Source organism: Pieris rapae, chromosome 21 (genome assembly GCF_905147795.1).
Source record: "Pieris rapae chromosome 21, ilPieRapa1.1, whole genome shotgun sequence".
Taxonomy (NCBI): Eukaryota; Metazoa; Arthropoda; class Insecta; order Lepidoptera; family Pieridae; genus Pieris; species Pieris rapae.
The window spans coordinates 395,783-412,216 of record NC_059529.1 but is presented as its reverse complement, the minus strand read 5'-3'; the positions used below and the strand labels follow the sequence as shown (position 1 = coordinate 412,216).

Below are 16,434 nucleotides of genomic sequence, written 5' to 3'. Positions count from 1 at the left end.
CGTAGGAAAGTTGTTGTTAGACAGCGTGGAATAAATGTGTAATTGCTATTTAACCATAATAGCATTAATAGCATACTGAGAGTAGGTGTGAATATAACCGTACAATTTAATATAAAAATAAACTATGCTGGAGGGCGGTATATCATTTCAAGTGCATGAACATGACTTCAATACATTTTTTTAAATATTTAACAAATCATAAACAGTCTTGGATTTGCCTCTCCTGCCAGAATATTACAGACTTCGTGCTTGATGACTAGGATGTAAAGTACTCGTTCCAGGATCTTTGAAAGGTAAGGGAGAATGCTGATCAATCAATCAATCAATCAATGTCAACAAGAACAAAGTTTGGAGTTGTATTCGGAAGCTCGCCATTCTCCCGCATTGGACGGCTTTATTTCGTGGGAGTTCTATATTTTAATACAGCATATGGCCGCGGGTCCAAATGTTGGAATAATATCCCTCCTACGTTGAAAAATCTTCAACTAAAATCAAATTTTCGTCGCAGTTATAAAAAACATCTACTTAGTCAACAAAAAAATACGAGATTACATTACTTAAACTGCTCACTTTTACTATTATTTTTTTTTCTACTAAGTATTAGAATTTTTACATTCTTATTCCAGCCAGGGCTTGAGCCAAGGCCAATTACCACCACGCATTACATACTGATAAATTAAAAAAAAATCTCTCATTCTTTTATATTTTTCTTTGATTATTGTTATCTTGTGTGTGTTTTGTTAGTAATAAATGTTCAGTCTATGTATATGTCTACTCCGCGAAATGGTCGGTGTTGACATCCCTTGGTCATCCAAAGTCGAGTTGAACGACTTCCCAAACTGATGACCTATAGTGTCCAATACAGCAGGGTTGTGGAAGGCGCGTACAATAGGATTAGGAATACATGAAATTTGTGGTCATATTTTGCAATAATGCGCGACTCTTGGATTTACGGTAAGTATCATACGTAGCTCAGCAGATCTAATGCGAGTTTCGCTTACGTGTTTATTCATAATAGAAGACTAAGAAATTGTAACGTTTTTGTATCAGGGAAATTTACCTCCAGTCTGAACAGATATCTTCTAAGAGTGAAAGACTTCCACTCGGTAAGGGCTGTCAGTTTAAATCGGGTGTTTGACATTAAGGTTAATTAAAACACAGCTTCGCTTTCGCATTATATATTTTTAAATCAGCCAAAATTATTCTCCCAAATAAATGAATCTATAAACTTAAAAATACGGTCTAGTACGAAAATGTGGTGTATGGGCTCCGAACGATCGGTATATTCTGTCCAGCAGTTTAACAATTCAGTCAAAAACATTCATTTCATAAAGACGAAACGATTTATCAAAAATTGATAATGAGTCATTCTTATGATTTTCGTTAAACACTGTTTAGAATACGAGTCAAGATGGACGACATACAATGTGTTAACATTGAGAATTTTATACGCTTACACAAAATACGAAAAATTAACAATCTAAAAATCAAATTACAAATAAGAGACGACACAAGTGATTCCTTTTTCAAAAACATTCCAAATTCAAAAAGCGCTTAAAGGAAAATAGAAAAATATTAATCTGTGACATTTCACCGAAAGAAAGGGATACGTGCAACTCTATCTGTAAATAGTCTACGTCAGGAGAGACGTCACAAACGTCAACACCATTTTGACACGAACACTCGATTGACAATTGACATAAAAGGCATCACTCGACATCGCCCGCGGCAAGTAAACATTGTACATGATCACACTGACCACAAATAATAAGCATTAATCTATGCATTATAATATACAACGGAAATAATATAGAAACCGTACTAACTAACACAAAGCACCTCAACTAAGGTCGTCACCGGAGTATTTATCGACGGAACGTCTCGATGGGATCTCAAAACGGGACCGGTTCTCGTTCGAACGCCGGAACTAAATCTAACGGAGATCTCGGCGAGACGTTCGGCGCGTTAATTAATATTTATATATTTTTTTATACTTTTTCATTATATTTAATTACGAAAACAAACACACGAATGGCATTTTAATAACATTTTAAACTTAATTTAGTCATATCACATTCATCGAGTGCCGTCTCGCTGCAATTTTACATATAAAATCGAGCGAGTCTCTCGCGGCCGACGGAATCGCGGAAGGGTTTCCGGAGCCCTCCGAGCGATTCCGCTTCAATCTAACATTAAACCGAGGGTAGGCCGAAAGACTCCTCGGGACGTACGTACGAACGAACAGTGATATATTTGTATATGTATTAGTAACCGTTAGAAATAAGACACTTCACGTTGCGAGCCGACGGTCGGGGCGGTTCTCGAAGGCCGAGACAATTTTTAAAACAAAATTTCTATTTACAAGCATTTAGGCCTCGCTCCGAAACACTCGAATCCGACTTTCGGAGGAGAAGAGATAGAGAGAAAGGAACGGTATTCGTAGAGGAGATTTAAAACGGCTCCGACCTCCTTCGAGCGACTTCAAAATGAAATTTTTGAACGAAGGCCTTCCAAACGCGCTCGTCTTGGTCCTTCGATCCGCACTCGTCAGTCTATATCTTGGGGAGCTTGGGGGCGCTCACGAGAGGGTTCTCCCTCCGCAGCGCGTCCAGGGCGTGTCCCTTGTAGTCGTAGGCGCAGCCGTGGACCTCGGAGTAGCGGTGAGGGGCGCACAGCTCGGCCCCGCAGCGGCAGGTGTGCACCGTCGCTATGCTGAGCCGCTTCTTGCAAAACGCACAACGGATTTTTATCTTCTTCTTCTCTTCGGAGCCCTTTTCCTTTTCCTGTGACGACAGATATTAAATTAAGATTATATGTCATCGCTTGACCTGATATCAATTTCAAGAGAATATAGCTAATGTTGGTCTAGTCCGTTTCGGAGGAGGTTGAGAAAGAGAAAGAGATAACATTACAAAATGGGCCATTTCCTCAAAAGAAATATTCACCTGCGACACGTCCTTGTCCTCCTTGAAGCGTTGCTCCATCTCCGTGATCTTATCGATGCGCCTCTGTCTCCTTTCGGAGCCAACTTCCTTGTTGAGGGGGGCCAGAGAGGGGGCGAGGGAGTCGGCGGGAGGCGTGTCCAGTCTGTCGTCGCTCAGGTGCAGGTGTTCGCGGTTGCGGTGCCGGCTTAAGGCTGGAAGGATTCTGGAAATTTTGCAAGTTTTTATTTTATCATACTGGTACTAGATGGGCGATGGCGTTAGAAAGTATTTGATTTATGTAGTAGCTATTTGACACAATGAAATGAGAGGAAATTATTTTTTCTTTAACAACTAAAACAAATATTTAAAAAAAGTGTAAATTAAATCATCAAACTCACCTATTCCTTTTCAAATGCTCCAGGTCCGAGGTGGAAGAGGAGAAGAGCGCGTCCGACAGGGGCGGCGAGGAGCGTGCCGACCTGCGCGTGCGCACGTGCAAGGCGGACGAGGAGCCCGCCACGGGGCCTCCCGCGAGGGACCCCGTCAGGCCTCCCGCCAGCTGGGAACTTGAGCCGAACCCGCGAGCTCGCCAACCGCTGGATTCCCCGACAACTAGAGGGCCTGGAATATTTATCATTTCAATACTTCGGTAATTATTCGTTGAGTCAAGTTTTCCGTTAATTGCAATTTATCAAAATTGGTCATGCCTTTTAGGCAACTCGTACAACTTCTTGAAAATTGTCAGTTTTATATAGAAAAACATTATTATAAATAATTGATATATTCATGTCCAGGTTATTCATTCATGCCGAAGGGTGGAGACCACGGATCTGCATATACCTCTCTCGCTTCAACCACTTACATAACAATTACTATACAGGTCTATTATTGTTTTGTCAGTATACAATATATAAGCGTACGGCGCCTCGATCTGAAGCACCGCCGCTATAGTGAAAATGAAACTCGAAATGGAGTATTAATTGTTCCGTATATTGGTCGAACGTTAGTGATGGTAAAACACAATTATAAGGCGAAGCAAGCTTATGACTAACGTCCGTCCGGCACGGCTGCGTAAATCTATCTAAAGTATTACAAATAATAACTTAAAACTAAGCCTTAAAACTACACGCTGGTAAAAGGGGAAGACCGTCCCTTTTGATACCTGCGTAGCCGCCGACCGTTTCATAGAATAACATCTGGCTGGCAGCTTCGTTTACCAGCTTTCTAAGTTGCATTGTTCGTTGTCCGTAACAGTCTCCCCTCAGCGAAACCTTCCTATGATGTGAAGCTTTCCGTAGGTAGGACAACGATGCGCATACCGGTCGTCTCAGCTTATGATGTTTCAATTCCAGTTCTACTAATCGGGTTTCTCCATCAGGACCTTTATGCGTTTTCTTTACAATTCTGATCCACTGTAATACCGTCGTTGAATCCGTCCAAAGCACGATCTTGTTTGGTTCAATTCTGTAACCTTCTGTAATGGCCAGGGCTAATCTCGCTTCGATTAGGGCTGCCTGCTTTAGCCGCGGTATACTCTGTGGCTTAATAGGTGCCACCCATGCTTTCGCTGTGAGTCTGACGTCAATTACATCGGTTCCAATTCGCCAATATGCCACTCTCGCCTTGGCTTGTTCAGATGCGTCATAAAACACATGCAATTGTAGCTCAGCTCCCCTCGTGTAATTATACCATCTAGGCATCTTCAGTGTTTTTAGATTTCCTAACTGGCTCAACCACTGTTTAAACTCAGTAGCTTGGTCAGTAGGAATTTCTTCATCCCACCCTGTCTTTAATCTCCATAACTGTTGTAGAATTATCTTCGCCGTTACGGTATAATAACTTATTAATCCTAGCGGATCAAAAATCGACATAACGGCTCCTATAGCTTCTCTTTTAGTTGGCTGCCTTATTCCCTGTTTAACTTCTTGAGGAACTCTGTGGAGGCTTGTGTTAAAAGAAAGTACGTCTTCAGTGGCTTCCCAAATTATTCCTAATGTCTTCTCATAATACAAGATACCAGGCAATGATTGCAATAAGTCTGGCTCGTCTAGCAACTCATCGTTTAAGCATACTTCATTTGATCTAGCCGCTGCATCAAATACAAGACGAACTTTTCCCGGTTTATTAGGGTTTGTAACAGCAAAATGAGGTAAGTACCAATCTTTTGATGTCGGTATTTCGGGTCTTTCAAAAGGGCGGGCGTAATTCTTCTCCAACAGGTTATTTATTTGTCTCGTATATGACTGTTTAAACTCATACGACTGATCCATTTTCCGTTCAATGCTTTTAAGCCGCTTAAATACCATATTATAACTTTCTGGGAATTTCGTGTTATCAGTCTTCCATGGCAAACCCAGGTAGTAACGCCATTCTCGTTTTTCTATTGTTCTATTGAACAATTGAACTGCACGTGCGTCGGCGCTTGTTAATCTTTTTTTATAATTTATCCCTAAGGCATCTATTGCAAAACTTTGTTTTAATATCGCCTCTAGACGCTCATTCAATGTTTCTTTGTAAACGCCGTTTCCTGCCGCCTTTTTTGCCACTTTTATTGCAAACTGGTTTATTTCAACAGCTGTATATCCCGGTCTGGGTAATCTATTTATTTCTACCAGCGCTTTATCAATAATAATCTCCGGTCGGCCATTACACTGATCTATTGCATTCATAATAAGCTCGGGATCACAAGCAGTACTCAATAATGCGGCCACTGTTTCTTTAGCGGCTCCCGTAAGGCATGTGCGTAATCTTTCCATGTTTTCTGCTTTAGAGTATTTGTAGAGCTTCTTCGAGTCTTCATAAGCAACTTTAAAGTAAAGCCAGTCGCAGACATTTCCGTTAAACTGCGTCAGATCTTGAGCATGTCGTACAGGGGGTCTGTCTGTAACTATTTTTCCAAAGGCTCCGATAAGCTGTTCTATCCCTTGATCTTGGGATATCGTTTTCGGTACGGAGACCTCTTCGATAGGTGATATGGGACGCTCTATTTCCCGACACACATTGTGTTTCAATGTCTCCACGCGTTCTGTGAGCGCTGTGTCTTCTTGTCTATCACCTTGAGATAGATTATTCACCTCGCTATGACTTCTTAGCCATCTATCTACCATAGCAGCGGACTTGTTTCCGTTCCGCTGTTCTGGCAAGCATTTGACGATTCTCTCTTCGTCGGCTCTGCTTAAGTCAATGGCGAATCGCTCATTTAACAATTTTATTTCAAGCTCCATCTCTTGTTCCATCTCCTGCATCTTTAATTCGAACTGTTTCCTGATATATTCTTTTTTCAATGCGACTAAGCGTTCTTGGGCTTCGTATTCAATTTGCTTTACACGGGACGCCTTTGACCTCATCTTATTTCTAGAGGTCTGAACTGACTCCCTGTCGTGTGTAACATCAGCTAGTCCACGTTCTAGGACTTTCGATGGTGATTGTAACGGCACGTTCTCTGTCCGTACATCTTCATCGATTTCATCTGCCCTCCTCGCTTGTCGGCTTCTTGTGTTCATTTTGAAGTCGATTGTATTCTTCGCTTCGATGAACTGGTGGATAATGCTTTCCGTCGGCGACCCACGACAGCAGTGCGTCGATGCGGTGAGTCACTTTGTACAGGCAATGAAGTCAACCCTCTGCACGTACTCCTGGGATCGCAGGTAGTACTGCCGATGAAAATCTTCCTGGGATCGCAGGTAAAATCTTCCTTCTTCTCGGCGTCGATGCGTTGAGTATATTTCTTCTGGTTATCCGGCTTCTCGAAGGACCAAAAATGTAAGCGTACGGCGCCTCGATCTGAAGCACCGCCGCTATAGTGAAAATGAAACTCGAAATGGAGTATTAATTGTTCCGTATATTGGTCGAACGTTAGTGATGGTAAAACACAATTATAAGGCGAAGCAAGCTTATGACTAACGTCCGTCCGGCACGGCTGCGTAAATCTATCTAAAGTATTACAAATAATAACTTAAAACTAAGCCTTAAAACTACACGCTGGTAAAAGGGGAAGACCGTCCCTTTTGATACCTGCGTAGCCGCCGACCGTTTCATAGAATAACATCTGGCTGGCAGCTTCGTTTACCAGCTTTCTAAGTTGCATTGTTCGTTGTCCGTAACACAATATGTTCCTTACATATTTACAAATATCTAAACCTATTATATTAAAAATTTATAAAAAAAACAATAAAACAGTGTGTGAAATAAACATAAAATAATGCGTTTATTATACGTTTATTTCACACGTTATAAAACAATAAATATCAAATATATGTAAAATTAGATTTTGTCAAGTATTGTCCTATGGAGCAGGCCCAAAATGTTTCCAAGCATTCTTATCTTGAATATAATTCTCTAATTTGTAATATACTTGTTGACAAACTGTACTATTAGTAAACAAAATTTCATTCATTTAGTTTTAATATGTCACAAGGTATATGTAAATGATGTTAGAACTTTGGCTAATCTGAAAAATGGTTGAGCAATTTTATCTTTAATTATTAATTTTTTAATTTTTTTAATTTAATTTTATCTTAATATTTCTGCTAATAAAATTACGTCTATCACTTATTTTACTAAAAAGATATAGATTCTTTCTTACATACACATTTTCATAAATGAATTGGCAAGGTACCGTCATGATATTAATATTTTTAAATAGTTCCCTAAGAGATTCGTAACGACGTAGATTATAAATCGCAAGGAAAAGCGTTCACTGTCCTGCAGTCAGTCACTAATTTTCCAGCTTTCATTAAAAACTTTCTCCACCCACGACCTCTTCTTTTTCATCATCAGCATCTCGTTCCCACTTTTCTCGCCCGTATCTCTCTGGCCCTAGTTACACGTCAATAGTCTAAATGTCAATCTGCGATTAACCCGCGATTGACAGTTGACACTCACCGTAGTCCGCATGAAGCGCGGGCAAACTGTCAGCTGCCAAGGGCGTGTCCACGTCCCCCTGCCCCCGCCCTTCGCCCGCCTCCCGCTTCACGAGAATGGAGCCCGACAGGGCCTCCGACAGCTTCAAGCGAGCCCTGAAATATGACATAGCCCGTTTGAGACGCCAGTTGTGCTACGAAACCGGCCTGCTCGATGGTCATTTCTAGGGATGCATCAATATGCCTTTTTGCCGATACCTTTATAGAAATATCGCCGATACTGATACCAAAGCTTATTGAATTAAAATTAAATTAAGGTAAAATATATCAAGTTTGGTTTAAAGTTTTAAATTTTTATTATAAAATATAAACACTCACAGTCTCAAAGATTAATAAAGGTTAAGTTATTAAAATTCAGAATTTAGTGTAATAATTGAAATTAACATTGATAAGATTTTTGTAATTGTGTATTATATAATATATTTGGGTATAGAAAAAATACTACGCGCGATAGCAATTAAAGTGTATAGCGAAATGGAATACGCGAGGACTAAACGGGTGAAAGAGGCGATGATAGTCCGTTCATCGTCTGCAACGCACTAGATTAAATAAGATGAAATTTGAAAAGAATCGATATATCGGTATCAGATGCATCCCTATTCATATCCATTTAATTGCTAATGAAAAGCATGAGACACACACGAGATCGATTATTCCTGCATTAATGGAAATAATGTCACCAAAATGGCTGTTAGGTGCGATGAAATGACGATGAGAGTCAAAATGGCCGATCAAAAGCGAATCGTTCGAAACGGGCCGAGACCCTCCCTTTGCTGGTGCAGTTGTTCAGAGCAACTCACGTGTCGTCAGCGTCAGGAATGTTGGGGTCGGAGTCAGTCCTGCAGGGCAAGACCGACCCTGAGAAGCAGTCATACCTCCTGAAGCGGCCTTCTTCCAGCGCTGGGTCGTCCAGCAGACTGGCCACGGAGAGGAACTCTTCGCTCCTCGTCTTCTGGATGTCTCTCTTCACTGTAACGTCATATAACATACATTTAACATAGTTTTAGTTCGCTACATATATCTCAAAGACGAGTATAAATGGACGTCTGGTACCGTGCGAGGGCCTGGAGGCGTTGAGCTTGAGCATGCGATGCCTGAGCTGCATCATCTTGGTCATGGTGAGGGCGTTGTCGTGCATCATGTCGGCCACCAGCTCCCCACCGGTCGAATGGGCCTCGTCGCGCTCACACTCGGCTAGGTGGCTCAGGGATGATGAGTCTGTGACGACATTTGAAGGTTCTTTTATTTGACAGATAACAGTTTCCAATACACACATAACACAAACCACAACAGTGATATATATTACTATTCGTAGCAATTAAGCCTACTAGTAAAAATGTAACTCAAACTAAATCACAGTGGAATGATTAAGTAAATAATGATTCGTCTTTTAACGCTAGCCTTAGCCTACTAAGGCAAAAAGAACATACGAGTTTAGAAATAAAAAAAGGTATAGACAACAAACTTTGTTTGAAAAATTTATCTCCTATAAAACCTATAATAATTAATAAACTCGAAAGAACTTAATTCATAGAGGTAAACAAGTACACTTATGAATGTCAACAGAATAAATGTTACGTTGTTTCTAAATTTACATTTACTACATGTTCGCGCTAAATCGGTGTCAGTCAAAGAAGGATGACAATTATCGATTTGACTTTGACTTTGACACACGAGATGGTGTTCTTCAGTTCAGTTTATTATACTGACACGCGACAGCCGAACCAGCGCAAGTTATTTTACCGAGGGAGCATCCTGGATATAGCACACTACCAGTTCGCAAGTGCGTAGAGCGAGCAAAAAGAACTGGCAAGAAACTCTTCGCTACTCTTTTTAATCACCAAGTTTTGAGTCATACAACTGGTGCTAATGAAACCTAGGATTAGGATCACTTAAACAATCGTTAAATTTATAAAAAGCGTTTCTCATGAAAAACAAGTGCAATGGAAGAGTGTAGTGACAATAATAAAGTGAATTTAAATCAAGCAGTTTAATTTAAAAGAAATATTTTTTTATGCCATATGTTCATCATTTTTATTTCTGCCAAATAATGACTATCGTACGAATGGAATCTTTGAGACCGTTAGTTAAACGGCGCCGTTTAGTTAAAAGGCTAGGCCCTTAATTGAACGGCTATTTAAGCTGGTTGGCTACGACATAGATATTCAATATCGGTACATATACATATTGTTGATTTAATATGGAGTTTATAATATCTATATTATTAGACCAAAGTAAATGTGTATGACAGTTAGAGAAGCATCTCCAATACAAAAAATACTCACACTTAGCAGTGTCCAGATGCGAATAGGTGCCGTCCTTGTTCTCCCTGACCCTGAGCATGTTGACCCTTTCCCCCTCCCGGAACACCACCACCGTCACCTTGCATCCGCTGCCCGCCCCGGACACGCCGCTCGAACATTCTCCGCTGTTAAGTAATATCTCATACAGTTTTGTTGTTGATTAAAATTATTGTTAAATAGAATTTAAATCGCAGAAGTGTCTTGACATTTCGTGTGCACGGTCACCGGGTCAAGAGTCAAACTGTTTATATTCATAATCAATTTTAATAACACCCAAAATAGAAGGTGACAAAACAAAACATTTTATAAAGCGATGGGTATTCATTTATTAAGTTAATGGTTCAAACATCAGGTGAGCCTCCTGCCCGTTTGCCCCCTGTTCTATAAAAAAAAGCATCATAATTTAACATTACATTATCTGGTAAGAATCCGCGTCAAATACCTTTTAGAAGCAAGCATTCGTTCAATGTCGTGCCACGGTTCGGGCGGAGGCAGCCTGCGTGTGGCGACCGGCCCTCCGCGAAGCCCCAACACAAGCCGGAGTTTCGCCCCATCACATACAGACTGTTCGCGGAGCGATCGCGCATCTTCCAACTCTTTGAGATTGTAAACTAAGTGCTGCTGAGATATTGGTATGCCTGAAACAAATTTAACACAAATAAATAAATTAATATAGCTACATAAGTACAATATATTTATTTAAGATATTGGTTAGTAATCAAAACAATTACCAAAATATATTGTGGAACATGAACAGCATATCAACTTTTTAAAATATGCGTGTACTTTGCGATCAATACATATTTTTATCGATAAAAGCTAGCCAAAAAAAACACAAAATATAATTCTTAATGTGACAATCACTAAAAAGCAAACAGTACGTACACAAAGAGATCATACAAATAGTAGATATAAACAAAACAATTAACAAAGAAAAATCTAAAATGGTGTATACAGGGGGTACACTAAACTTTGATAAAAGGTTCGGGCAATCAACCTGATTAGCTACATCAAATTTCTACGATTCATCGAAGACATCATCTTATAATGCGCAAGCCTGGTTTCGGATCTTGGCAACTCTTCGAGATACCGCTGAAGAAAAGCAGATACCGTAGTAATCTTTTTCGTAATCTCTCGAGTCGTTACATATGCGTCGCATAGGATTTTTTTTCAGCGCCTCATTTTGGAAACCATTGGTCCTATGCCTAAGGCATCAAGGATGCCACCCATTTAAGAATTATGGCATTAAAATTGTCAGTCTCGGAGAATATAACTATCGCACTGCAGACGTTAAGCCCAATATTCCGTATTTCCGTGCAACCTGCACGTGTTTTTATACTAAATACGGAAGGTATACCACGCATTGACTGACAATACCCCTTGAACGAAATAATTTTGACTTCCAGTGAGCTACATGCAAACCGGGCCAGCAGTCATATACGCTTACTGATAACGCTCTTCTTTCTCAATTCAGATCGGAGCCATCAGACAAATCCAACAATCAACCAAACTGCAATCTAATAACTCAAATATATTCCATATGAGGTAATTATTTAGCCTGGTCTTTCATTAGCTTTGTTACATATTTTTTTGTATTATCTTCTTAATTGTATTAATAATATATAAAATGTTAGTAAAAGCATCCTAGAGAAATTATTCTTAAAGGAAAACAATTTTACACAACCTGTCAAATTGTGTTTCACAAAATTTAGACAAAGGCAAATGAAATCATAACATGCACACTATTGGCATTGATATTTTTTACAAACAATTAAGAAAATAAATAACATTGTATGTATACTTAATAAATAACAACAATTGTATTTAGGGGATTAAAATATTGTTGTGAAAGTAACAATATTTCAATCCCCTAAATAATATAAAAATTAACATCTCCAAAAAGAAGACAATTATTTGAAACTATTATTCCCGTGTAGCCTAAGATTGTCTGTTGTGTTATAAGCAATAACCAAAAAAATGCAAAAAAAGGGAACATGGGTGTGTACCCCAACTCTATGGACTCGCTAAATTCTCTTGCCAAAATGTTGTCAAGAGCATCTCTACAATTACCCAATGAGTGATCAAGCAATTAGAGGGTAGGAGGAACATTAGCTTAATTCATCATTGGAAATAAGAGACTGCTATATACACTGCACATAATAAGAGTACAACTATTTGCGATTAGAACACCACCACTGCAATTTGTTTATTATGAAGAAAGGCAAAATATAAGTATATTTAACTTATAGTATGTGAAAACAACTTTAAAGTATCAAAATATTATACTGAACATAAATAATTGTATGTTTATTTATGATCTATAAAAAAAATACTCAAAAAATGAATATTTTGATGAGATATACATAAACATGAGTCATGTCATTTTATTAACATAGTTCCAGTGTTAGTCATAAATTATATAATTAATAGTTTACATCTTAAGATACAGTTAATGATCCCATATAGGAACAGAGCAGCATTATTTACTTCTCAGAATTATTACAAGTTGTAAGGTGTAAAACAACATAATTATAACCAAACGCAATATGACAACCAATGTAGTAAAACAGGGTAATGTCAGCTTTTAATGAATCCATCGACGGTTATTTGATTCCGACGCAATAAATTTGTGTAATTTACGCAGCTCATAAGCCACGACATTCTTTGTTGAGATGACGCGTGATAACAAGAAACAATTTATTGTGTAATACTTTGTGCTATTTTAATAAAAAATCCTGTTAAATGGAAATTACCTTCTACTCTATATATTTTCGATTTGATATCGAAAATAGTGTCGGAAGGCGAGACTGTGATTTCAAAAGCAGTGCCAGTCAGAGTCTCAACCAACACCTCCATAGTCTGGCTTGACATATCTTCCTGGAGCCCCTTTGAAGTGTTCGACAGTCTCTCAGGGAATCCATGTTGTGACATTTCACACGCGGTACAAACAATTAACTACCTGCGCCACATTGCACTTTATACAAATTTTATAGCATTGATTGTGATGAATGGCTAGATACTTGGGACGATCACTTGTGACTTGATGACGAAGATAACTAAATTGTCTGTCATATATTATATTAACTATAATAGACTCGTTGAAAGTTTAAAAGGAAAAATTAAACAAAACAAATAATAATTTAAACAAAATGGGATTATTTAGCAACAAAAATAATATTGCACACAACGATTGAATGAAAGAAATATTTTTATTAATAACAGAATAAAAATTTTCATATAAAAAGCAAGCTTCAGATAATAATGTTCCATAGATTCATGAGTACCCTGCCAAAGCCCATTACCACAGACAATATAAATTGCTGTCTATATAATATCTATCCACGGATGTAGAAACGATTCTATAATCAATGACACTTGTTTATGGATAGCAAATCTTTCTTTTTCATCGTTGTTCGTTTACCGTATCGGAGGTTATAAAATGGTGCGTAGCAATATATATGAAAAACGTTCTTATTTCAAGCAAAATATGTCAATAATTATTGATTATTGTAATATTGATTAGCGAATAAACCAATTTGATATTATTTTGTAACTTACGGCATTTTTCATTGGGCTGGCGTGGTCGCTGTCATGTTAGGCATGTGGTATGAAGATGGAAATTTTGTTTTCAGACTCGTAAACGCCGTAACGGAGGACGAGCTAAGCACGGCCGTGGACATGTCAAGGCTGTAAGATGCACGAATTGTGCAAGATGCGTTCCAAAGGACAAGGCTATCAAAAAATTCGTTATTAGAAATATCGTCGAAGCTGCCGCTGTTAGAGACATAAACGAAGCCTCCGTTTACACCTGTAAGCTAACTTAGATATTTTTTTAGTAGTTTGTTTTGCATTTCGATTACAATAAATATTTAATTAGTATTTTTTTGTCATATATTATGTGCTAAGTTTTTGGTTATGTAGGTTGTTTGTTAGTCATGTAAAATTTAGATGATTACTAATTCTATGTTTCATATTAGTTGAGAATTGCACTTATAATCTTTATATAGTTCTATTTCATTTATCCTATAGTTAATGAGTTGATCATATATTGATATTTAAAGTTTTTAACTTTTCATTTCAGCATTCCAGCTCCCCAAGTTATATGCGAAGTTGCATTACTGTGTGTCATGTGCTATCCACAGCAAAGTTGTGCGCAACAGGTCAAAGAAGGACAGACGTATTCGTACGCCACCTAAGAGCAACTTCCCGCGCGACATGTCCCGCCCACAGAATTTGCAACGGAAGTAAATTAATAAATTCATAAGAAAACTCAAATGTTTATTTCTTTAACCAGTGGTTAATGTTGGTTCTAGTAGCAAACTGTCATGATAGCAGAGAATGTTCAGTAATACAGAATAGAAAGTAAAACTGAATGATATCTTCTAATCTTACACTATGAAAAGAAAGATGTACCAACTTAAATGAATAGACTTATTATTAATATCCTATGTAAAAATATTTTTTTATATAGAAGAGAATTAAGTTTAATAGTTAAATTCAAAACTATTGTTGTTTAATAACAATTCTAATCTTGCCTCTATGTGATGGAAGAGGAGCTTATCCCTGTTGGGTGCTTGTTTAAAAATACATATTTCTAAATAGGTGTAAAAAATATGCATTCTTCTGTTATATTTATTTATTAAGAATCCTTTTGTACAACTTTGTGTGTTAATTAAACAAACATTACAGTGATCATATTACTTTTAACATAATTTCAAATCAATTTATAAGTTTATAGTTCAATATACTAAGTATAATATAAAATTATATTAATGTAATCAAAGGCTTATAACTACAATTTAGCTAACCTATGGGCCCTGAAGTTTATAGATGGTTTTAGGTAATTTAGTAATGTCTGGTTTTTGGGCTGTTTCAAGAGCATATTTTAAATTCTTCTCAAAAACTTTCTTAGCATCACAGAAACCCTGCTTGGTTTTTCCAAATGAATTAGGACCTGCAGATGTTGGTGTTTCTCTGTAAAATAAAAGGTTTCATTTATTACAAAATTCCTTTATAGCAATGTAACAGTAATCCAAAAAACTAAAGCATGAACTTCAGACAGCAAATTTCATTTATTAATCATAAATTTCAAAACAACAAACCTGCCAATATTTCTCATTCTCATACGAGCCTCAGCTGGCATTTCTTCAGGCTCTTCATCGTCATCATCATTATTAAAGACTGAAGCTACTGTTGGTTTTGGAGCTGCCACTGCTTTAGGTTTTGATGAGCCTCCTAATGTCATTTTGATTGGAGCTTGTGGCTTTGTGAATCCAATACTTATTTTACTGATACGTGGAGGTGGTGGTGGTGCTGGAACTTCAACAATGTGTTCTCTGCTACTAGGAGATCTCTTCCTTTTATCTAAAATGTAAAGTTAAGTAATACTTAATTCTAAGACTGTGAAGGAATTGGCTTCACTATCTCAAATATAGTGAAAACATGATTAAATTTATTCTTCTTATATAAAGTTTAACATGAACTATATAATAAAGGTTAAGTATTCTTACTAGGAAGTAATAATGTTGTAGTGATATAGGGACACACTTGAAGAAAAAGTGAATTGCTGTGACTTAAATATCTGAGTGCAAAAGCTTGACTGTTTATGCATTTAAAAGTGCTTTAGATAGAAATGCAGCTCATACCGTCAAAGTTATCTCGATTCCGCCTGCTTTCCGGTTCATATTCTGAAGGGGATCTTCGCCTTGGAGATCTCGACCGCGTCCTTTCTCGCCCATGGCTCTCGACTCTCCTAGAATCATCACGCGTCGATCGAGATGACCCTGCCAATGTGAAAACACTGGCAAAGATAAATAACGTATAGAAATGAACAAAGCAGAACAAGTTAAGCCCCTTTTTGTTATCAAATATTATAAGGCTAACAAGAATAATTTACCCTAATGTATACCTTTGTAATCTCGATAACGCTCGCTCATTTTTGTGACGTCGTATAATCAATAAATATATTTATTCTTGTAACTAGTTCATACAAAGATTGATTCAAATTAATTAGGTTAATAAAATATTTTAACGTCCAATTAACAGTTACATTTGTTTTATGGTTATTAATTATTATTATTAAATAGCAGGTCTATGTTCTTCCATCTTTTAGTTTCTTCATAGTTCATACTAGTTTTTTGTCAAAGTCAACACACTATTTCAAATTTTCAAGTCTATGACGTTTGTCATAGATACAACATATATCATTTTTATACAACATAGAGGTTAGTTTTGACGTATTAACAAAGTCCAATAATAAGTAGTGTGAACTGTGAAAATCTGTGT

General features: G+C 37.7%; 3 protein-coding genes across 4 annotated transcripts; 1 reads left to right on the top strand and 2 right to left on the bottom strand.

Annotated features, from left to right (window-relative positions):
• Positions 1-1,162: 1,162 nt before the first annotated feature.
• LOC110999110 (AN1-type zinc finger protein 4) lies at positions 1,163-13,313 on the bottom strand. Of its 2 annotated transcripts, none has more exons than XM_022268021.2 (9): positions 12,903-13,313; positions 10,592-10,787; positions 10,132-10,274; positions 8,900-9,064; positions 8,647-8,815; positions 7,809-7,942; positions 3,323-3,545; positions 2,946-3,147; positions 1,163-2,783 (listed from the first exon to the last, which is right to left on the bottom strand). In XM_022268021.2, the coding sequence occupies exons 1-9, from the start codon at positions 13,078-13,080 to the stop codon at positions 2,553-2,555; spliced, it is 1,641 nt and encodes a 546-aa protein (XP_022123713.2). In that variant the 5' UTR covers positions 13,081-13,313; the 3' UTR covers positions 1,163-2,552. The 2 variants fall into 2 exon arrangements, with proteins under 2 accessions (XP_022123713.2, XP_022123714.2); XM_022268022.2 differs by having other exon boundaries at positions 8,722-8,815.
• Positions 13,314-13,449: 136 nt separating this feature from the next.
• Positions 13,450-14,424, top strand: LOC110999136 (40S ribosomal protein S26). Its single transcript, XM_045632955.1, has 3 exons — positions 13,450-13,591; positions 13,782-13,959; positions 14,231-14,424. Exons 1-3 carry the CDS (start codon positions 13,589-13,591, stop codon positions 14,395-14,397), a joined length of 348 nt encoding a protein of 115 aa, XP_045488911.1. The 5' UTR covers positions 13,450-13,588; the 3' UTR covers positions 14,398-14,424.
• Positions 14,425-14,605: 181 nt separating this feature from the next.
• Positions 14,606-16,285, bottom strand: LOC110999118 (PEST proteolytic signal-containing nuclear protein). The gene is made up of 4 exons (XM_022268032.2): positions 16,058-16,285; positions 15,795-15,932; positions 15,252-15,513; positions 14,606-15,123 (listed from the first exon to the last, which is right to left on the bottom strand). The coding sequence occupies exons 1-4, from the start codon at positions 16,083-16,085 to the stop codon at positions 14,958-14,960; spliced, it is 594 nt and encodes a 197-aa protein (XP_022123724.2). The 5' UTR covers positions 16,086-16,285; the 3' UTR covers positions 14,606-14,957.
• Between the last annotated feature and the right edge of the window lie 149 nt (positions 16,286-16,434).